The following is a 24,427-nucleotide window of genomic DNA, read 5'->3' on the forward strand; positions in this document are numbered from 1 at the left end:
CTTGTGGTACTTTGTTATGTCAGCGCTGGGAAACAAATACAAAGTGCCGTGTTCAGTAGTGATTTGCAAAGAATGTTCAACAGAGGAGGCCATGGTGATGTGTCCCGTGTGGCACGGCCAGGATGGTATTCTGTGGGAGAGGATGCTGGGCCTGAGGAGCATGGAGGAGGAGATGTTCAGTGGAGCAGGAGAAGATAGGGAACCAGCCTGTACAAAGACACAGGCGCTTGACATGGTCTGTCTGGGTTGGAGAAAGGCTAGAATTGGATCATTTGAACTAACTTTAAAAATCAGTTGCACAGATCCAAATTGAACTGCTGAAAGAGATCTTAGAGATCGCCATTGCACTCCTTATTTTAGGTATGTGGCTAACCTAATATCACCAACCAAATTAGTCAAAAAATTCAAGATAGGAATCCATTGTCGAAACCCTTGCCTGGCACCAGTGTTGGAGCCTAGCCTTCTCCTAAATGCATGTGCAGTGATTTTTATAGCACAGCAGGAGCTCAGTACATGTTTACTGAAAAAAAAATTAACTGAATAAATAATATTGAATGGATTTTCAATGAATGAATAAGTCAGACAGAAAATAATCTTGTCGCTGTCAAATATTACCTTTTCATTTCTTTAAATTCCAAATGTACTGAAAAAAGGACAAGAGTCTTCTCTTTTAAAAACGTTTATTAAGCATTGCTAGATAACGTTGCATGATGTATCACACACATCATGCGAGTAAACAGCACTCCACAGGAATCCATACAACAGCTCATACAGTGACAATAAAAATAGTTGATTCCCATTACAGTTTTCATCCAAGTAGAGTGTCATTATATCCTTCCATGAGATCTGATCTCATAATTAAGATTACCCTTCCATTCTAAAACAACCAACCAAAAACAATTAAAAAAAAAAAAAAAAAAAAAGAAGCCCAACCACAACAAAAGGCCATAGGGACATGACCAAAAGTCCAAAATTTGACTCCAGAATATCACAAAGTATCCACCTTTTGAAAGATTTGCCCCTAAAATTTGTGTGATCTGACACTTGGGTTGTTTTTACTGCCAGCAGCAAGTGAGACTGTATTTGCTAACAAGGAGCAGTACACTGACACGTATCCACTGAAAATTCTTGAGGTAATAGATTTTTAAATTTTACTGCTTAAAAAAAAAATCTGTTAATTTCCAAGTCCTGTCCAGCAGGACATATCTGTTGGCAGGAAGATTCTTTTCCTCTTTTTATCTTTGTCAAATATGTACACATATTTTCATATACAACCTGTGTCTTTGTCTTTTCTAAGCACATGATTTATTTTAATTATTCACCATACATTCATCAGGAAAAGTTCAATTATATACTATGATACATGAAGAATACAACAAAACCGGCTTTTTATATAAAGCTAACATAAAAGCAAAGACCAAGAAGAGCAAAATAACATTATACAAAATATCTTGGTATTGATAAAGCCCACTGTGAATGATTACATGTATATAGCCAAACACCATGTGGTTCCACATCTGTGTAGATGTAGATTACATATAACATATTGCCAAAGACAAGCTGTAGGAAACAGATCAAATTCCTGAAGCTCCATATATTTACTTTTATTTTTTAATGCTTTTCTGTAAAGTAGTTTTGTCCTAATTGGAGCTATAAAGGCTGACAGCCGTTCCAACCTACGTTTCAAATTTTAATAATCAGCATTCCTTTCTTTTTTTGCAGTTTAAAAGTACATTTCAATAATAACGGCTTCAAATTATGATGTTTAATATCCTTTTAAAAAATTCTTTAGCTTAAAAATAAACACTGAATTTAAGAAAAATATATTGGCTAACCTGCTGTTCCAGAGATAGTACAGTGGGTTAAGGTAGCAAATGCAGCCTATATACAAGACTAAAGATACACTGTCTCATCAGCACTTTAAATACAGGGGCCAAGGAACACTCACAAAAAATATATGGCTCTTTAGGTAAGAAATAAAGTCAAGTGAAAAAAATAAGGCACTAATAACATATATAAATGTTATATACTCTCATCACACAAAGCACCATATGGAAGGTTAAGGAAGTATACATTAGTGCTATTGGAAAAGGGAATTTATTCCCCGTTCCTTACTTTCTTTTCAGTAATTAATGCATAAACATTGACACGGTAGGGGGGGAAATTATATATTATACAAAAATCACAACTCATGGAGACAACAGCAGGAAATATTCATTTGGAAATAAGCTGATTACTCTAACAATGTAAGAAGTTAAAGTCTTCGAATACTCCCTATTTTCCAACATTTTCACCTCAATGGGATTTGTTACTTCCTATTCCAATTCTCTTTCAGGGATCTCTACATAATATTACCATCTAGTTTCTCATTTTATTTCTCCTGCCTCTTTTAAAAAATATACTCAAAATAGTTTCCTCCACATAGTTTTATGAATACCAAAGTTAATAGTATGACAAATGAAATGTAGAAAAAGATAAAAAATAAAACCACATACACATTTTCCAATATCATTGAAAGAGAAAATCTCTTTCAGCTAGGCTCATTTTAAACATGAGAAATATTGTAATTTATATTACCTGGAAATTGGTTACAAATTTTACAGAAAACAAAAAATACACAATTTAATGAAATGATGGACAAGATCGTTAGAAACCACTAGTGAGAGTCGTTCATTTTAAAATTCAGAAATTTCTTCTCCTTTGCTATTGTTCATGAGAATATAATTAAAATGGACATATTATGATAATTCGAATGGGAAATGGCTATATCTAGAGCTGTAATTTCTGAATATATAGCAATAACAGATTAAACACTGAAATTTATTTCTTTTTAGCATTTTACACTCTTTTGAAAAAAGAGAATATGAATAATTTAATTGCCCCATAGTTTTGCAATAGATATACACATATAAATATATTTGTTTCATGAATATATCTCATGCCCAATTTTATTTAAAATAAAAACAAAACCAGCTTGTAGTTTCTTAATAATGTATTAACATTTTAATTCCACTGTTGTGTTCCTTCTACACATTATTTCTGTGATCTTTCAGAATTTACTACTTGTTAATAATTGATTTCAAATAAGCAACAAGTTTGCCAATTAATTTTTACATTAAAAATCTATAAGACGTTCTTGTCAAGGTACATGGTAATGTGCATATATAAACCAATTACTGTTCTGGGTCATAAGAAATATGATTGGTCTATTCTTTTCAATGCCATATACAGAATTTTAATTATGATGAAAATGTTCTAATAACAGAATTAAAGCATTGCCATATGAAACTTAAAAAAGGGGCCTGAGGGAAAATGTTTGTAGTCAGCTGATAAAAACTCATGATACTTCGTCTAGAATTTTCTTTATAAAGCCACCTATTTTTTTAAAAACTAAAAAATTCAAATATATTATATAAAACATTTAGATAGTTTTTACTTGAAAGAAGCAGTTAAAGTATATTTGGACATAGAGGAAGTAATATGTTAATGAAAAAATATTATTTTTAAGAATTTGACTGGACTATTGAGACAATTTCATTAGGTGAATACCTAACAACTTTCCAGGGAACTGATGATCAACAGCACAGGATCTCAGCTAGAAGGAGAAATTGGAAATAACATTATTTCAACAATTACTGGGGCCCTTAACACCCAAGTTTGACTTTCCCTTGGACTCTTCCATAACATATACCCAACCTATGCTAAATATACCTGAATGTTACTTATACCTAAATCATATCACTGAAGATGTTGAACATTTGCAAATGACAAATGGTTTCTCTAGAATAAGGCTAATGTCACGTACATTCAATGTTACTACTTTATATTATCAAAATGTCTAATAATGTTCACGGAGTATGAACCCGTGCTCAAATCTTATATACAAATGCTATACTACTTAAAGCCAGCCCCAAGTCCAAGCTGTAGGACTTTTTGCTGACACAAAGACCCAAAACCAGACACGTGGCCATTTTGGATGAATCATAAATGACTTGGGATCAGGTCTGATGAATATCCACATGCGCTATCTGTCCAATTAATAAGCAAACACAACACTGACTTTACAACATTCATGAAGCAATTTCTGAAGCTTGGTCTTAGAGTATTATAGGCTCTCTGATCCAACTGACATCTTCTGTTCATTTTATTTCTTGTCAGAGGGGCTAGGCAGGGGTCTCCAAATCCCATCAAGAAGAGGGGTGCTCCTCACATATTTCAATTTACAAAGTACGCCAAGGTGAATTTACTACCAGAGCCAAACTATGGAGTCCTTTCAGAATTTGAATTTCATTTCACTAGTCAACAGAGTTAATGGTGAGATGGAATTTAATCCACAGTTGGCCAAGACGGGAAGGGGACAGAAGAGGGAAAAACCTAGATTACTAGGAAATCTAAAGAAAACGGGAACTTCATGTTGAAGTATATGAGCATTACTTCAAAAACAGGGAAGAAAGTCACTTAATAATGGCAGTGACAAAAATAAAACAGTGACAAAAATGTGGGATAAACTTGAAAAACAAAAATATTTTCTATGCCAGTAAGTCTGTATGATTTAAGTGCTGCAGAGTTAAATATACCTAATTAAATTTCTTTTATAAGCTGAAAGGAAGTGACAAAAAAAGAGGCAGTGGTAATATTTTGTGTATTTAAAAAATAATCCTTTTTGCCTTTAAAGTAATATTATTCTCAAAACAGTCACTTTTTTAGCCAAAACATAAATAAAAATTAAAAAGAATATAGATCGTGATATGCATAATTACATCCTTCTATAATTGGCAATCAGTACCAGGATCTAAGAGCTGTGTGATTTATGACGGCTTCAGCTAATGCTCCAAACAGACAATTACAAGTCTCACACTATGTGACTCTCTACTTCTTGGATTTTGATAAAGTCGGCTAAAGTACTACTCTCATAACAGGGATCTACAGTAGCAGTCCCATATTCACAATTGGCTATGAAATGTGTATTAGCCCCATCCTCAAACCCAGAGTTATAAAGGAGCTCTACTGCATTTCTCCTTTGAGGATTTGCATCATCGGTTTGCATTTGAAAAGGTCACATTTCACAATCCTGAATAAATCCCAAAGTTTAGAACTCTGGTTCAGACCACGCGTTAATGCTTCTCTAAAGTTATTTCAGTTTTATTATATAATTTAGATGTATGTATGAAAAATGGGATTTTGCAACTTATTTTCCAGAGGAAGGAGATCATAATTAAATTACAGAAATTTAAAAAAATAATGCTCAAGGTGGCTATTGGTGATAGTTTTGATATACTACGTTTCTAGCCAGTGGAATTTTTATAGTTTTCATGAAAAATGAAAATGAAGTTAAAATGCTGTAGAAGTGAACTTAAGATTTTAACAAACATTACAGCTAGGTTATTAGGTAACATTTATTAATTACCTGTTATGTTTGAGCTCCTGATATCAATTTTTAGAATTAGTATAATTTCAGGAACTTAGCTATGTTTTTTTTTTCTGAGGATGTTTTACTTGTTTTAAATTTTTGGCTCTGATTTCTACCCTCCTCCTCACCCCAAATTTAAAGAGGTGACTTATATTTACTAATACTGTCATTCTACTGTCTCCATCAAAATATATGTAACCCCTTCTTTAATTCTGTCAAATTACTTAAATGGCACAAGTATTTTAAAGTGCATTATTGAATTTTAAGGCTATATTTATAATAGACATTAACACAAAACAATAAAGCTGACAACAAGAAAAATTACTTTCAATAACTCGGATAGATTTCAGCAGCAGGTAAAAAAACATATGCATGTAATCCATTGTAAAGACTCACATTAAGGCATATGGGCAGTTTGCTATAAAATTAAAAAATAAAATGGCTTTTGGCATGATTTAAAAAAATTGTACTTAATGAAGGATGTCAATCTCATTTAGGCCACTAGCTTTTTCTATAATTATAAATTTAACAGGCAGCATAAAGTCAAATGTTAAACACAACTGCGATGTTTGACAAGGGAGAAGCTGGATCAATATCTTGGCAGATGGACTTAATCTGACGAAGCTCAAGAAGGGATATTGATGGTTTGCACGTGCCAGAGCGAGCTTTTCACCCGTCTCATTTTTCCTCCTCTTTTGCAGTGAAGAGGAGCTAATTAGAGTCAGCAGAGGAATGGAGAAAAGCCAGACTGACTGGACAAGATTACAGTGGTTTGATGATATTTTAGGGGAGCCAGGGGCCATATATTTGGGTGGTAGTACTGAATGATAAAGGCTCAGCTAGGGGCTTGGGGCTCAAGAGATGGCAGGTGGCAGAGGACAGGCCATTTCCAGATAGACACCGCTGAATCCTGATACCACAGTCCAGAAAGCACAGTGAGAGATAACAAGGTTGTGATCTTGTTGTGTTTAATTATCTTTGATTGCTTTCCTGTCTGTTCTATCTTTAGGATCAATAGCACCTATCAGAAAATCAAAGTGGTGGCAACAAGCGGTTGCTTGTACCAAAAGGTTTGACCCTTCTTCTCTTCTTAACTCCACATGCAGAACGTCTTAGGAAGCTTCTGGGATTCTTCATAAAATGAGTGTTTCATGTTCTTCCAGACTTATAAGCATCCCAACAAACTACCAAACCTTACAAATAATCAGATTTATTTTTTGTAGATAACTGCGATCATTCATGATTTCCAATATATTGCTTCCTATTTCTCACAATGGCATAATTAAGTTCCTTTGTGGTGCAACATGCATGAACATGGATAGTGTTTTAAAAATGTGCCAAACATTATCAGTTTAGCTATTTCCTTTAAATCCCTCAAATTTTAAAAAGGGGCAATCCAAATATCCATGGATCTTATAGGCATCCCACATTATCTTATAGACATCTCATTGCATTTTCTTTATTGGAATAAGATGGACTTTCCTTTATGAGTTTTGGCCATATATTTATTTGGCTAATCAAGCAGGAGGGAAATTATCCTGCAAAAGATGGTTTTCTTTAAAAACTCCTACATAACCTTTCTTTTTCTCCAAGAAAAGGGTCTCAAATATATGGTTTCATTCACTGAAAACACAGTAAAATTTTATTACAAATATCTTATAAAAAACAAATTTCAAAAGTTATGGAAATGTGTACATAAAGTGATAAAAATATATGTAAAAGTTCTTCGCTGATGCTTTGTACTAGAGAAGTAAAAACAATCTCGATGTCCATTCAATAGGGACTAATTAAGTAAAGGATAGCCCCACAATGGAATATGTAGTAATTTACAAAAGAATGAGGTAACTCTATTTAAACACTTATGGAAAGGTGTCTATTAATGTATAATAAGTGAAAAATAGTCATAGAATATTAAGACTACTATTCTATTTGTATAAAACTAATACACATGGACATACACAAACACACATATATTTGCAGAAAGTTTCTGGAAGGATGCATATCAAAACATTAACAGTGGTTACCCCTAGAAAATAAGGGGTGGGGCAGAGAAGATGAATTTGTATTTTATAATTTTATAGGGTTTGATTTTTTTAAAGGAGTATATATTACATTTACAATAAAAAGTGACAAGTTTTGGATAGAATGCTATTTATTTTATGTGTACGCTTCTTCTTCTAAAGTAGCTTTTAGAATTTATCCCAAAAGTTACTACTGTTTTACGTTCAATGTTGGCACCAACATATAAATAATCCTTCTTATTTTCTTCTTTCTTTGACAATACTTAGTAAAAACGTTTACAAATTACTATTTTAAGTCACTATCAGGGAAAAGCCCAATATATACCAACTTTGAAAGAGAAAAATGCATACATTAATTTTAAAAAAATCTATGAAATAGAAAAATGAAAATCCTGTGCAACACTGTGTACAGTATCTCAAGCATTGGTGAAAGAGCCTTCACTGATAACAGATACCAGTTTGTAGCTGGGAAATTGGAACGTTTCTAAATAATATAAAAGTATCTCCAAAAGATAAGTTATTCAAAGGAAGGAATAAAAATCCCTGAGTAGGTCAAAGACAAGAGATACAGTAACCTAAGAAAATAGATTATCTAAGACCAGAGAGTATATTATTTAGCCAGTTGGTATATATGTATGTGGCATTTGTATTTATATGCAGCTAAGGAAATATTATATATGTGTGTATGTAGGATTACATATATATATACACACACACGATACATACACATATCCACTAGATTTAGAATTCATAACATTCACATATTGTCAAGCTAAGACCTAAGTCCAGAAAAAATGAATTTACAAAAATTAAGCACTTTTATGACAGAATGACAAGGATTTAGGATAGGAATTTTCATTCTCTTGTTTTAATACTGGAGCAGATACAATAGGCACTCAAAATTATTTCTTTGATGGATGGATGGTTGGATGTATGGATGAATGGTAAGATGAATTCGTGAAACTAGAGCATCACTTTTTCTTGCAGCATGTCATGCTTTAGAAATATGCCATTGTAGAGTTATAAATGGCACCCTCTCCTCTACCTGAACGTAGACTAGTCCAGAAATCGCCGGATAGCTCTTCTGAGTGTTACTCAGAAGAAGTGGAATTGTGCTAGCTCATTATCCATGCAAGCAAACTTCACTATCATGGACTTTTTGGGCCTAATAAAAATGATAAGTACTTTTCTATTTCAGAGCCCAAGACAAACTATCCATGTTAATGCATGTTTTATCACAGAATTTATTATGATTCAGATAAGGCTGCTGACAAATAATGCTACATTGATGCAGACGGGTGATTCTAAGGATTTGGAGATAAGCACAAACTTCAGACTTCTTAGGGGTCTTTACCCATTATTCTGATGAACTTTCATGATGAAAACAAAGGAATAACAGTTCAGTTGCTCATCCTTGTCTACTTTTTAAAGACATCTCAGTTTGGTAAAACTTCCTGAAGATATTTCCTTCATTTTTCCAAAACTGTTTCTATTTCAGAAAAACCCATGCACACAAAAAGTTGTGTTTTCAAATGATTCCATCCATAAAGATATCAACACATTTGATAGTATTTGAGCAGTAAGCATAAGAAAAACCCTTCAAAACTGTATTTTTTTAAATGAAAATCTTGGGGACTGTTAAAAAGATAAAAAAGAGAAAGAGAGAAAGAGAGCTGAGGGTAGTGGGTGGGGTTACCAATACTATCACAACTTGACCTAAAGCAGAATTATTTGTAATTACAAGTTGATTAAAAAATTAGAACAGTGATTTGTTTAAAGGCTTAAGCAGTTTTTGCTACAGCGAATTTGTTTTTTAAACTAAATAATCCCATCTGAAGGATTTGTTCATTTAGTAAAGCATGTATGCCAAAATATAAGAAGATCTGAAAAGACTGAACATTCTGGCCTTGAGAATTTCCTAAAAGCAGCCTATCAGTTTCATCAGTTAATAAAGTTTGATGATCTTTGAGGTGACCTTGCACAAATTTCTGGTGTATGTGTGTGTGTGTGTGTGTGTGTGTGTGTGTGAGAGAGAGAGAGAGAGAGAGAGAGAGAGAGAGCAAGGAATAGAAAGGGTCAACATCAAAATAGACTGTTGTCTACATTGACTTTAATTCAGCATATTACCAAAATATGCCCAGAAAGGAACGGTCCTCTTTAAATACGTCTATGAAAAAATGGAAAAATAGTGTAGAGGCATAGAAGTTGACAAATACAAGGTTATTGGACCTAGTTTTAATATAGATACTTATATTCACACACATTCACACCCCTGCACATATACACTTCAGTAACTCATGATTCTTCTCAGTAATTTTGTTTCATTAGTTCCCTTTTGGGCATTGAGATTTCTAACAATTACAGCATCCAAAGGATGGAGGAATTATACTGCTTGGGCCCCAGGTAAAAACAGGTGCATATGGTGAGCCTTCATCTTCTGAAAAGTGGCCTCGCTTGTTTGTACAGGTGGGATGATTTCAGCTATTCACACCAAGTCTCAGAAGAGGGCCTGCAAGGAGGTTTAGGTACAAAGAGGGTCCAAACAACGCTTAAGAGAGGCATGCTCAGACAATTCTGAGGATAACTGGTTCTTAATTAAAATATTTTCTTCCAAGAACCAGTAAGAAGGTCAGAGCTATGATACAGATATTTATAGTCTATGAAAGTGACCATTTTTCAAAAGCAGCAACTGTATAAGGAAAGGACAGGATACCATGTAGGGAGTGCACCGGCACGAGAGGCATTGTGGCTTGCAGAGAACCACAGGGAGATGGGACAGGACGCAGTGTTTCTCAAGATGTGAACTCTCAGATGAGTGTGCCATTCTGTGTGGCTCCTACCCGGCCTGGCCTAGTTACATGAAATCATCCGCATTTTACCAGTGCATTCCTGTCCGTGATCTCTTTCTCTGTTTTTTACAAAGGCAATAGATAGGAAATACAAATAAACCTGAGGGGGAAAAAGACAAAAACAAATTAGGAGGAGAGGCATTTAGGTTTACATAGTTGAACAGTTCCCACTTTCCATTTTTTGTCTTGCAGTCTTTTACAAATAATCGCCATTTAGCAATGCATAAAGATGAACAGGGGGGAGATACCTATGCCATGAAATGTTCTTTACTTCTGTAAGATTTCATTCCGTGTTAGTTCTCTGTGGTTCTCTCCTCCTTCTAAGAGCCTCTATGACACCAGTTTGAACACGGAATTGTGTTTTCTGTCAAAATATATAATCCTAGGTTTGACTTCTTTACTATCCCTAGTTGCATCATTTGCAGCCTGATAGGACACTTTGGTTTCAGGCAGGATAGCACATGGCCATAGAGCCAAATGCCAGGTTCAATTCCTGGTTCTTCTTCAATTCCACATATGAAGTCCTAGTAAGCCCGGTTTCCTCAACCATTAAATGTAAATAGTAACATTATCCACCTCCTAAAGTCCTTCCTAGATTGTAAGGACTTGAATGCCAGTTACTTTATAATTCTATGTGTCCTGTACATGTAAATTGCTTGCTAAATAGAACTTCACATATGAACATTTGTTTTATTTAGAATAGAAAAAAGAAATCCCGACTACTATGCGGGGAACAGTCATCAAAACAATCTCTATCTATAGCACTGAATTTAAAATTCTCTAAAGCAATGGTTCTCAAAGTGTGGTCCCTGGACTGGCAGCATCAGCGTCACCCGTTATCTTCTCAGAACTAGAAATCCATGGGCCATGCCCTGGTACGGAATCAGAAACTGAGGGTAGAAACCAGCAACCTGTGTTTTAACCAGTCCTCAAGGTTATTCTACAGCATGCACTGCTCTAAAACACGTATGTCAATATACTTGTATGAATAAAATTATACAAATCACTCATCCATTTTCCATTTGCCAGTGCTATGGTCTATGTTGGGTATCAGTTCCCATCCACATTGAAGGTATCTTTTTTTGGCCAAGGGACCCTTTTACTAGAACAGCCCAATTACCCAAGGGTATACCAGAGTCCTTTTCCTTCATGCTCCAACATAAACTCAGAATTGGAAAATCTAGGTTCTAGTCCACTACACTCTTTAATTAAAATACTAGTTGTATTAACTTTGGTATTGAAAGGGGATCAACAATGCTTTATAAAATACACGAATCAAGGTCTTTATAGACCACAGAAGTGTCACACAAATACACCCTACATGAAACACACTCTTCTGAATCTATAAACCTTACAATGATTGTTTATCTAAGGCAGGCATGGGACAGTTACATCCACTTAGTAACTGACTCATATTATTACATTTACACTCATATTCTCTCTATGCCACTTAGGAAATTATACTTTCAGGATATGTTAAGTGTTTCTTACCGATTACAACTGCTATGGCCCCTAGTGCTAATCCCAAGACCAGGATTAGAGGTGCAACGAATAATTTTCCAGCTGGAAAACAAAAGGCAAAACCATTTAGAGCCTTAAAACTAATGTATCCAACAATTTCAGCAATGCTTTTCAATACCACGGAGTATATTGTTTTTTTGAGAAGTCTGATTATAATTAAGGCAAATATTTCTCTTAGGAAATGTATCAGGTGTAGAACAAACATACTTATGTAAATTCAGTAACTCCACAGAAGTCCTGGGCACATTAGTCAAACATTTCATAAATCATTGAAACTTTATAACCAAAAAAAAAAAAAAAAATCCAAAGTTCTGGCTCACTTTCTTCTACCAGGACCAGTCATCTTTGTGCTTTTCCTTTAGATCTCTTTCATTTTCATTTTTCAAGATTCTGAAAGATCAACAAAGGAATGACACATTCTGGGTTGGCAGGAGAAAATCTAATTAGTTCACAAAATGGAAAGCTAACAGGTGCTACAGAGGGCTTACCTCCAAGCCCATACCTGAAAAAGTGACTGACTTACTTCCTGGGTCCAAAGAAAAGTAATAATACAAATACCTAGCCGACTGAACTATAACTGGGATGCTTGAATATTGTTAGAGGGGCACCTGGATGACTCGGATGGTTAAGTGTCCGACTCTTGGTTTCAGCTCAGGTCATGATCTCAGGGTCCTGGGATGGAGCCCCGTATTCCCCTCTGCACTCAGTGGGGAATCTGCATGAGGATTCTCTCTCTCTCCCCCACCCCCTGCTCTCTCTCTCTCTCTCTCAAATACATAAATATCTCTAAAAATATAAATAAATAAATGAATATCGTTAGAGAAAATTACTAATAAACATACAGTACCTTGAAGGTTATTCAAGTGAATCATTTTAATAAGTTCAGAGAGCAAACTGATGTGCCAGAGGGGATGGGGGAGGTGGGAAGTGGGATGGGCAAAATGGGTGAACGGGAGAGGGTTATATAGGCTTCCAGTTATGGGATGAATTAAGCCACAGGAATAAAAGGCACAGCAACGGGGCATATAGTCAGTGATACCTGTCAGAGCGTTGTATGGTGGCAGGTGGCAGCTAAGCATGTGGTGAGCACAGCATAAGGTACAGAGAGACTGAATCACTATGTCATACACATGAAACTGATGTGACGTTGTGTGTCAACTGTAGCCAAAAGGCATTTAAAAAATAAATTGGAAGGTCTGTATTGGTCCCAGGGAAAAAGTAAAATAAAATGTGAGAGAGAGGAAAAAAAGGAAGCAGTGATAAGAAAGCTAAACGCTTCACGATGCCAAAGGATGGCATCAACCAGCACTTTCTTCCTAAAAAAATACCTGAGCAGTGATCAAGTACTAGTTCCACGTAAACGGGGCGCAGAGCTCATGGTCAGCATTACACTAACTTTGAAAGGCGCTAGCACACAAAAAGAGAGGATCGTAGTTAACATCTTGTGTAGTGATCTTGATCCGAAGGCACGTGACCCGGTGGTACAGGGGCACAAGGCCAAAACAGCAGGAGACGACAAGGAACAGAGGGGCTTGGCCTTGTGGGGATGAACCAGCAACACTACTCGACAAAGTAAGGGCAGTAATTTGGAATAAGCAATTCCATAAAAGAGAAACACAAGGCTGCCGTTTGTTGGAAGTTTGTCAAAATATCAACTTTTTAAATTTTTTTATGCTGAAGGAATGGTCTTTGGAACCATGACCAGACAGAGAGTAAATTCCGTCTTTGATATCTAATTTAAAAAAATCACTTTTTAATTGACACAACGTCGAACCATGGGTATTTTATTTTATTTTATTTTATTTTTTTGCTAATGACAGGATCCAATGAAGTAATACGAAATCCTATCGAACAATGACATTTTCTACATTCTGAAAGCTATGCTTAAGAGTTTAGAATGCACTGGCTTGCATATTTTATTTTTTTAAAGATTAATTTATTTGCAAGAAAGAAAGAGAAAGAGAGCAGGGGGAGGGGCAGAGGGAGAGGGAGAAGCAGACTCCTCCCCGAGCAGGACACACTGCAGGGCTTCAGCCCAGGACCCTGAGGTCATGACCTGAGCTGAAACCAAGAGTCGAACATGTAACCAACTGAACCCCTCAGACACCTCCAGCCTGCATATTTTATTTTTTTTAAATTTTATTTATTTATTTATTTATTTATTTATTTATTTATTTATTTATTTATTTTTAAAGATTTTATTTATTTATTCATGAGAGACACAGGGAGAGAGAGGCAGAGGGAGAAGCAGGCTCCATGCAGGGAGCCCGATGTGGGACTCGGTCCCAGGTCCCCAGGATCACACCCTAGGCTGAAGGCAGGCACGAAACCGCTGAGCCACCCAGGGATCCCAAGTCTGCATATTTTAAAGGAATCTGTTTTTTCCTATATCCATCACTCAGTGCATTCATTCATGTTTCTTTTTTTAAAATAATATATTTTCATAGTAACAATGAAACATGATTGAGAAGTAACAGCACTGATTTTTTCCCCCCCAAACATCACAGAACTCAGAGAACCAATGTGCTCTTTCTTTGGGAAGTAATGAACTTATTTCAACCATGTAATCAATGTTTAATACATGTTTAATTTTACTTTTGAATCTGTTTTGAGGAATTAAGCATATACTCTCTTATTCTTAGATTATTAACAATTCATTGAAATATTATTCTCAAGAACTGAAACAAGTCTATTATATCCATATATATATCTTGTTTAAATATTCATGTAATTTTCTGTTCCTTTTTCTGTCATTTTAGAATATACCTGTGAATAAACCATTGTCAGTCTAGGTTTCTCATATTTTAAAATGTCTTTCACATTATCATCCAATTTCTTTGCAAAAGAATTGTATAAAATTTCTAATTCACTCAGTAGGATTAAAGTCCAGTGTTGAGTATTCAAACTTTAATTTACATTTCTCTGACCACAAATAGCATTGACTATTTTAAAAAATGTTTATTGGGGGATCTCTGGGTGGCTCAGCAGTTTAGTGCCTGTCTTTGGCCCAGGGTGTGATCCTGGAGACCCGGGATCGAGTCCCACGTCAGGCTCCCTGCATGGAGCCTGCTTCTCCCTCTGCCTGTGTCTCTGCCTCTCTCTCTGAATCTCTCATGAATAAATAAATAAAATGTTTAAAAAAATGTTTATCGGCTACTTGTATTTCTTCAATTCTGGTTCCAGACTTCATGTTGTTGTTTTTTTAACCTGGATACTTACTTTTGGAGAAGGGTCTATTGCTTTTGTTCATATAAATTACTTGCTATCTAGAAATCAGTCGAAGACCTACATTTTCTTTACAATTTTATGTTTTAATTTAATGCCTTGAGCATTTGTATGTAATGTTATGAGAATTAAGTATTTTTTCTCAGTCACTTTTATTCCCAGCACCATTTGTTGAAGAATCTGCAAACTCCCACCTGGGCTAACCTCATCCTCAAATCTCTGTTCTCCCTCATTCTTCAGGAGCAGAACCTCTGATCCATAGCTGGGCACATGGTCACATGGAATGCAAACCATGTTTGCCATCCTCCAGATTAGGAGGGAAGATCAGGCCCTTTCTCTGCCTCTGCCCAAGCACATCTGGAGGCTGAGGGAGCAGACTGGATTACATCACACAGAGAAGAAGGGTGGCAGGGCTTTGCTATGATCCCTCTTCCCTCTTATGTGGGAGGGAGAAGCTAGGGTTGTGACTCATAGAGTAATTCCTTTTCTACCCTTTTGTGTGGATGTGAGAGGTGTGGACCACCCCATTTGGAGTTCTGGTCCAAGAGCAGTTAGAAGCAGCTGTCCTGGAGGTGGGAAAACATGCGGGAGGGAGAGCTTATCTGAAAGCCAGCTGCTGCCCACGTTGTCAGGTTCACACGAAGTAGGAAATAGGCCCCAAAGAAAACCATTTACAGAAAGCGCCCTGTAAAATTTTTAAATAAAAACAGAAGAGACTGCGCAGAGAAGTGGTTTCTCTGCTGACAATGTTCATTGGCTGTGCATTTTACAGGCTGTTAAATAACTCAACTCTATTTTATGACCCGAGAAGAGGATTCTAGTGGCATCTCGAGGATGGATCCAAGGAGACTGTGTTCCAATTATCACTGGACAAATAGGGCAGGAAATAACTTCCCTTACTTAAGAATGATTAAACCAAATAACAAAAAGGAAAAAGAAATATGGCCAAATAAAAGATCATCTAAAATAAAACATGCAAGGAAAAAGCTTGCCACAAAATGTCACTGAAGTAGGGAAAAAAAAGAAGCAGTAGTGCAAAAAAATTAGGATTTTGTGTTTTTTGGTTGCTCTCTGTATATACAGACTTACAAATGGGTTACAGCTCAAAACTTAATTTACAGCTTAATATCTTCATGGTAGTAATGTTATAAATAGGGGTTAGATTCCCTAGTTATCCCTCCAAAGTCTACTTAACTAAGAAGTAAATACTGGGTATACAATTACAATATATACAAGCAAATATATATTACATATAATTATATTACATATATTACATCCTACATATATATATATATATATATATATATATATATCCTTAAAAACCAATCCTGACTATATTGCATGCTATTGGTTGTGAAGAATTACATTTAATTAAAAGCTCAAAAATATTAAGGACATTTTTATAGCGGTCATACAAGATTTTAGAAAATGATGGCCCTGGTTTCCATAAGTTAAAATGAACTTTAAAACATATGTCCTTCTCCCTAATAGAAACGCCCCATCGGCACCAGCTTTGTTCTGATTAGCCATCGTATGATTCTAGTAAGATGAGTGGTTTACAATAGTAATAAAGTAAATGAAGGTTAAAGAGAGATAAAAAATATTTTCATGAAGTAACTAGGCAAAGGTAGGTAGAAAAGGGGAAATGTGGATGATGTTAGAAAGTACTGCACATACATGAGGAAGACTCTCAAAGGGGGGAAATAGTGGAGTTGTAATGAAAAGGAGAGCAAGAGACCCCACAGCGGATCTCTTCCAGGGAAGTGAGGAGCTACTGGAAGAAGCAGGATGAGGTCGGAAGAACATTGCATCACACAAAGGGGCAGCATGAGGCCAGAGCAGGAGCCTGTGTTCATGTTGGTGTGTTTGTGTCTAAGACCCTGTACTGCTGAGGACAGGGAAGGGCGTAAAAACTCAATTCAAAAAGGCATTGCATTTGGATATTTGAACTTGGGTTTGTATACAACGAGAGCATCTGGTACTCATTTCATTAACTGTTCGTTATTAATATTAACTAAGGATACAATAAAAAATACATACAATGGCAGCAACTATATAGATACAGTAAGACTCAGTACAGGGCTCTGAAACATAGGGATATTTATTTATTTATCTATTTGAGAGAGAGAGAGAGAGAGAGAGAGAGAGAGAGAGAGAGAGAAAGAATCCTAAGCAGCTCCATGCACAGCAAGAGCCGGAGGTGGAGCTCGATCTCACCACCCTGAGATCACGACTTGAGCCAAAATCAAGAGTCCGAGGCTTAACTGACTGAAACACCCAGGTGCCTCATAGGGATTTTCAAAAGCTGTTGCTACATGGCCTCCATGGACGAAGAGAGGCTATGTGTAAGACCTGCTGTTAGGTATTGTCAATAGAAAAATAAATGGAACCTTGTCCCTCTCATCAAGCGGCTTTTACAGTGAGGCTTCAGAAATTTAAAAAACTAATTTACATTTCTGCAATATAAGGAATTTGTCTTTCCAACAAAATCTGCTTGCTCATAGAAGTTGTGTCCTAACAAATTTATTTATTTATTTTAAAGATTTTATGTATTCATTCACGAGAGACAGAGAGAGAGAGGCAGAGACACAGAGGGAGAAGCAGGCTCCCTGCGGGGAGCCCAGTGAGGGACTCCAGGACCCTGGGATCATGACCTGAGCCAAAGGCAGACACTCAACTACTGAGCCCCCCCATGTGCCCCTTGCTTACAAACTTAAATTTCCATTTTAAACTCAGAAGTAGAGAAAATATCTTCCTCCTGGTTTTGGGTAAAACCCCACCCCCCCAGGATACCTGACAGGTGCTCGAAATTACCAGGGCTATTACATTTGAGTTCTCTTATCACTGCTTCCCTCCCAGAAAGCACTCCTATGGATCAGGTCAGATACTCACCGCAGACCGACCCTCGCACTAATCTCCTTAGATGAGGTCTCTCTGGGAGGTAGCGATATTTGCAGCCAAATATACTGAGGTTTGATGTGTGGTCTCCAAAGAAACGAAGCTGGCGGTATCTTTCCCCACATCGATAACAAAAATTAGTGTTACACTGTGAGCAGGTCATATGGTCACATCCTTCGGTTCTCTGGATGTGGATCTGGATCAGCGACAGAGGGAAGGACAAGGAAAAGTTATTACAATTCTTTTAAAAAGTGAAATCCAGCAAATGGCATTGAACAAACCAGTTTCACCAGCACAAAAGCCTCCTAGGGCGCTCCTGAGGTTATCGGTTCACTTATGATCACACTGCTGCCAAGGCAGTGTTTGAATCAAACACTGTAACCTGTGTCAATCTCAGTGACATTTTTTTTTTTTTTAAATCTCAGTGACATTTCACGTACTAAGCTCATTGGCTCATTTGGACCAACATATAAGCAGACACATCCCAAAGGAAACCCACTTCTCTCTCTAGACCTATGCCTAACTCAATGGTTAGCAGGCAATTTAAAACGCTGCGAAAGTATATTTTGCTTACGCTTTGATCGACAAGAATGAGGTAACTGAGGAATGAGAAGAGATGATGAAAAACATTCCTTAAAAGAAAGGATTATGTAAAGCTTTGTGTGCATAGAAACAGGAAAGCACAGAAATCCTTTTTTTTTTTTTTTTTCTAAGATTTTATTTTTAAGTAACCTGTACACCCGGCACGGGGCTCAAGCTCACAACCTGAGATCAAGAGTCACAGCTCCACGAACTTGACCCAGCCAGGCACCAGGAGCAGAAGTCTTTCTTTGAGGAAGGAAATGATAGCAGCTGTAAGTGTATTCACAATACCATTTCAGTTGCCAACTCTAATATCATTTGCAAGCTCGTTTCCAGGACTGTTTATACAACGCCATCTGTTAAACTTAGCATCTCCCTCTATTGTTGCCATCAAGTTACATGTAAATACAGCTTCACCCACAATGTCACACGGATTGTACTGAGATAGTCTACTAGGTACCCAGCGTGGGGGCCAGCCTCAAGCACTGAGGCCGCGTTATAATAAAGACATTATTCCTTGAGATATAATTGGATATATGGCTCAGAATCCTTATGGACCCCGATATAAATTGGAGCCACCTTTCATCCGAGTATGTGCACCCTTCGTTGGGTGGATAACCATGAAAGAGACCCTAACGTCGCTTCATAAAGAAGAAGAATATTCAGTTACATTGTCCAACCTCTATGTGATTAAAACAGGATCACCAGACACAGCTTCCCATTTCTCTATAGAGAAACGTCCCATTTGAGACATTGAAGTCCCATCCCGTTCTTGTTTATTTATATATTTATTTTTATATCTAAGTTCCTTGCTTAGAAAATGTATTTAAAGTGTCCCCAATACCAATCTATTATTAAGTTTCTATCCATGACTTGGCTTTGGGATGGGTGGGTCAGGGAGCGTTTTAATGTAATTGGGAGCTTCACAATTAACATGTGAGCCAAGCCCACACCACTGGTTGCTTCTTTTCAGTGAATATGTGGCTGCAGTCCACAACTTTACACATTTTTTTAAAAGTAAATTCTACACTCAACATGGGGCTTAAGCTCACAACTCCAAGATCAAGAGTCGCATGCTCTACTGCCTGAGGCGGCCAGGTGTGCCAACTTTACACATTTCATTTGGAATCTGACTCTCCTTTCCCTGATCCACAAGGTAGAACTTCCCCTGAACTTCTGCAGTAGTACAGTTATATATTTATATTTCTCAAAAATCCCCTCAATGATTATGGAAATGAGATAAAAATCATCCAGGAAAAAGAGAAGATGTTTAATGTGAAAAAAGAAACTAAAAAGTTAAGAGATCAAGCTGTCCACAATAAAATATAACATTATTTCAGTTTTTGAAAATAAAAATTTTGAAATTCCTAACTCCAAAGCATATGCAGTATTTCAGTTTTAGTGGTTAAATAGCCAAAAATTTGAACTTCAATTTAAAAGAACAATATGAATTTTTAGAAGGACTTCTGAGGATGTTTTAAAATAACAATACATAGTAATCATAGTAATCGTGAAAGTCTCACTTGATAATACATATATTTGTGAATCCATTCTCTATCCATCTGTTCATCTATCCATCCATCTACCTACCCACCCTCCATCTAACCATGTATCTACTTACCTACCATCCATCCATCCATCCATTCATCTACCTATCTACTGGAGAGTTTCTAGGCAATGATGACAGTTTTGAAGAAGTAATAACTAAATAAAGGGCAGCACATTACAGGCAGCACAATGACCGGCACACAGCAGGCACTTAATAAATGATAACTGAATGAACTGAGAAAGAAAAGTGTACTAAGTGTTTGGCAGGATATTCGGTATTGAAAATCATTAGGCTAATTATAGGTTAAATGTCCATTCCCTTCCAGTGGTTGATTCTTGGCAGGTAAGCCTCAGCTCATAGGGAGGTCGAAAAAAATCCGGGCTTTGACTTCACAGAGCCCTGTGTTTTAATTCTGTCTCCAAGCTGTAGAAAAAGAGGTTACTTCTTGCTTCAATTTAGATAATATTACTTACATGAGAATAAAAATGTGATTATATATGTGGTGCCTAACCCACTGTTGGGCACATACTGAGTCAGGTCAATAGTATATTGATTCCATATATCCCTTTCCCTTTCCCCACCTAAAAATGTGAAAAATCAAATTATGTGATCAATGTAACTGCACGGCCCTTGATTGCCGGGTGGTCCCCTTTCTTATGTTTTCATATGGGGGATTCTTAGGTTGATGCTAAACTAGAGAGTATCTTCCTAGATAGGCAAGGACTAGTTTGTGGTCAGGTGCATATGAGCATCTCTGGTCCAGGGTTACTAATAAATCCTTTTAGTAGTTGATAAAAGCAAAACTTCCTTTCCTGCTATTGGCCACTTCATCTTTTTAAATTAATTTTTAAATTTAATACTTAAATTTATCTTTAAATGAATCTTATTAAATTTAATTTTTTTTCTTTTACCTGATAATCCAGTCAGAACAAATCCAGATTTTGTGGGACCCGAAGATTACCTAATTGGAGGGGCCGTCCCGAAGGAGAAGAATGTAAATCACAAATACACTTGACCCTTGAACAACACCAGGGTCAGGGGCACTGATCCCCTCTCTGGTAAAAAAGCCTGCCTGTGACTTTGACTCCTCCCCCAAAATGTACCAATAGCCTACTGTTGACCTTTAAAACCTTATTGATAACATAAATCGTCAGTTAACACATATTTTGTCTATTGAATGTATTACATACTGTTTTCTTCTGATAAAATAAGCTACAGAAAAGAAGATGCTATTAAGAAAATCATAAGGCAGAGAAAATGTATTTACAGTGAATCTGCACAGTTCAAATCTGTGTTGTTCAAGAGCCAACCGCACGAATTAGATACAAGGCCTAGGAAGGGACTTGTATGGGTGAGGTCTCTACAGCTTGAGCTCTCTCTAGCTTCTGGATCATTTCTCCCCCAGTCCAGCACTTCCTCTCTCTTGTGCCTGTTTCTGTGAATGATTCCTGGGACCACAGCCGTTTAGTAGTAATGGCATTCCACAATACCAGAGGCCAAGGGGTCTCGTGGGCCCTTGAACCATTGCTCATCCTTCTTTAAACCCCCGAGCACTAGGAGCAACCATGTTCAAAAACAACTGGTGGGCACCCAAAATAAAGCTTACTTCATTGTCAACTCAACTTTTTGACAGTATATTGTATTTGATCTTTAAGTGGAAATAAGAACCCTTATCAAATTTCCTGGTCACATAACAGAGTGTTGTATGTGAACCATAAAGGGGAAAGGACTAATATTTGTTTAGAGCCCATTACGTGCCAAGTATTGTACATAGATTAGCACCTTTAAGCCTCGTAACGGCACCATGAGACTGGTACCCTTATTCATAACCTGAGCTCGGAAAAGTAATCTGCTTGAGTGCACAGAGAAAGGATTTTGCTTCACGTCTGTTTCTTTATTATGCTCAGCAGCCTCTTAGTATAAACTTAAGGCTAAAACCAGAGGGCCAAGAGTATCTTTTGCTAATTGACAGCATAATCTTTGTACTGGTCAAACGTACATGTCTGCTCTCACACACCAGGCCTATCTTGAGTCTTTCTGCTTGTTTTAGCTGCTCTCTGGACCAAATTACATTCTTCCTGTAACACAATATCACAACTTTTTCTGACAGGAAACATGTACTAATAAGCAAAGCTTGTCACTGACATTCACTTGCTTCAAAAGTTCACATACAATTGTCACTGCCATCTTGTCTGCTTGTAACATGGCTTCATTGGGCTCTAAAATCTTTATGTGGCATGTTCATTATTTCAGTTAAATAGCAAAGACAGTAATTTCTAGTCGCTTGGAACAGTCTTTCTTTCTTGCTCCCTCTCTCTCTCTCTTTTTAAGATTTTATTTATTTATTTATTTTTAAAATTTTTTACTTATTTATTTATTCATAGATACAGAGAGAGGGGGGTGCAGAGACACAGGCAGAGGGAGATGCAGGCTCCATGCAGGGAGCCCGATGTGGGACTCGATCCCGGGTTCCCAGGATCACACTCCAGGCTGAAGGCGGCGCTAAACCACTGGGCCACCGGGGCTGCCCTAAGATTTTATTTTTTAAGTAATCTCTACACCCTACATCACGCTTGAACTTTACAACCCCAAGATCAAGACTCGCATGTTCTGCTGACTGAGCCAGTTCAGGCACCACTTTCCTTATTGTTAAAACAATATTCTGAACACAGCAGGCAACTAAAATATCGTTAGCCCGATAATCTTTCTGCACAGGAAGTTGATAAAATTCTAAACTCTATAGTAACCTTGTACATTGGAGGATTATATGGTTCTAGAGATTAACGCGAATATCTTACACAAGACAGGCAAAGATTTATTTATGAAAAAGTGGTTTCATAATTTATCAGCCTTTAAGTATGCAGCGCTTCTTTTCATAGTATTGTAACTATCTCTTGATTATATATATTTTACAATTTGTTAATTACAGAGAAATGAACTGACACAATGTGAATGAATGTGCAACAGGAGACATTACTTTTCACATGTGCTAAGCAAGTCAAAACACCCAGGGGATAATAAATTTCATGTGCTAAATGAGTTCCCTAAGTATATCATTAAAGGTCATACTTTGACAATGCCATCTTTGTTTTTATAATTTTTTAAAGATTTTTAAAAAAATTATTCATGAGAGACAAAGAGAGAGAGGCAGAGACACAGGCAGAGGGAGAAGCAGGCTCCATGCCAGGAGCCTGATGTGGGACTTGATCCCAGGATCCCGGGGTCATGACCTGAGCCGAAGGCAGACGCTCAACCACTGAGCCATCCAGGCGTCCTGCCCTCTTTAGTTTTAGAACTTAAAGCCTGAAAACATAGCTTTAAATTATATTAACATATAGTGCATTTTATTTCTCAGTGAAGCTACATTTACTTGGTATTATAGCTTTAAAACATTCATCATTTTATCTGTTAACAAAACATTAATTTGGCATCAAAATTCTGGTTTTACTTAAGAGATAGAGTATGACAGACGAGAAAGTCCTAATCCATTGGATCAAACTGATGACTCATAAACCAAAACTGTCATTTGATTTGTTATTACTCACAGGATTTCTTCTCTGCATCTATAATAAATAAGAGTGGCTGATACTTAGAAAGCTGAATATTTAAACACTACACTTATAAATCATATATTGAAATGTTCAGAATATACCAGATAATTCTTTAAAAACAGCTTGAGGGGCACCTGGGTGGCTCACTTGGTTAAGCGTCTGCCTTTGGCTTAGATCATGATCTCAGGGTCCTGGGATGGAGCCCTGCATAGAAGCAGAGTGAATTTGCTTCTCCCTTTTCCTCTGCCCCTCCCTCCACCACCCCAACACCTGCTCGTGCTCTCTTTCTCTCTCTCAAATAAATAAAAATCTTAAAAAAAATAAAAGGAGTTTGATATTAAGTCCACTTATCATTGGTTAGATACGACAACATGGACCCTTTTTGAGTCTATGGCCTTCCTCATAAGGCATATTAGCACCTGTAATAAGATATTCATTAAAAAAATCATATGTATATATTCAAGCATCTGCCATCCTCGGGTTGTTTACATTTTGTTTAGTAAAATGACCACAAAGTATCTAAAAAACAGAAGAAGAATTCAGCCATTAATTTTCACACAGATTCCACTTATCATCAGGTGGGAGATTAACAATAAACGAACTGCTGGATATCTAACCTGTTTTATAATTAAATCAGTACAGATCCCTGGGGTGCCTGGGTGCCTCAGTCTGTTGAGTGTCTGACTCTTGGTTTCTGCTCAGGTTGTGATCTCATGGGTCCTGGGATCGAGCCCGGAGTTGGGCTCCATGCTCAGTGGGGAGTCTGCTTGGGGTTTTCTCCCTCGCCTCTCCCCTACCACTCATGTGCATGCTCTCGGTCT

The 24,427-nt window shown here is 36.9% G+C and overlaps 1 protein-coding gene across 1 annotated transcript in view; it reads right to left on the reverse strand.

The window, feature by feature from the left end:
• Positions 1-663: 663 nt before the first annotated feature.
• The window catches only part of RNF217 (ring finger protein 217), a 130,975-nt gene continuing 107,211 nt past the window's right edge, over positions 664-24,427 (reverse strand). Inside the window, exons 4-6 of the mRNA XM_072765060.1 lie at positions 17,919-18,120; positions 11,772-11,843; positions 664-10,380 (exon numbers count right to left, since the gene is read on the reverse strand). Of these exons, the coding sequence (XP_072621161.1) occupies positions 10,307-10,380; positions 11,772-11,843; positions 17,919-18,120 (348 nt within the window). The 3' untranslated portion in view covers positions 664-10,306. The remainder of the gene's footprint in view (positions 10,381-11,771; positions 11,844-17,918; positions 18,121-24,427) is intronic.

This window comes from Vulpes vulpes, chromosome 1, assembly GCF_048418805.1.
Source record: "Vulpes vulpes isolate BD-2025 chromosome 1, VulVul3, whole genome shotgun sequence".
Taxonomy (NCBI): domain Eukaryota; kingdom Metazoa; phylum Chordata; class Mammalia; order Carnivora; family Canidae; genus Vulpes; species Vulpes vulpes.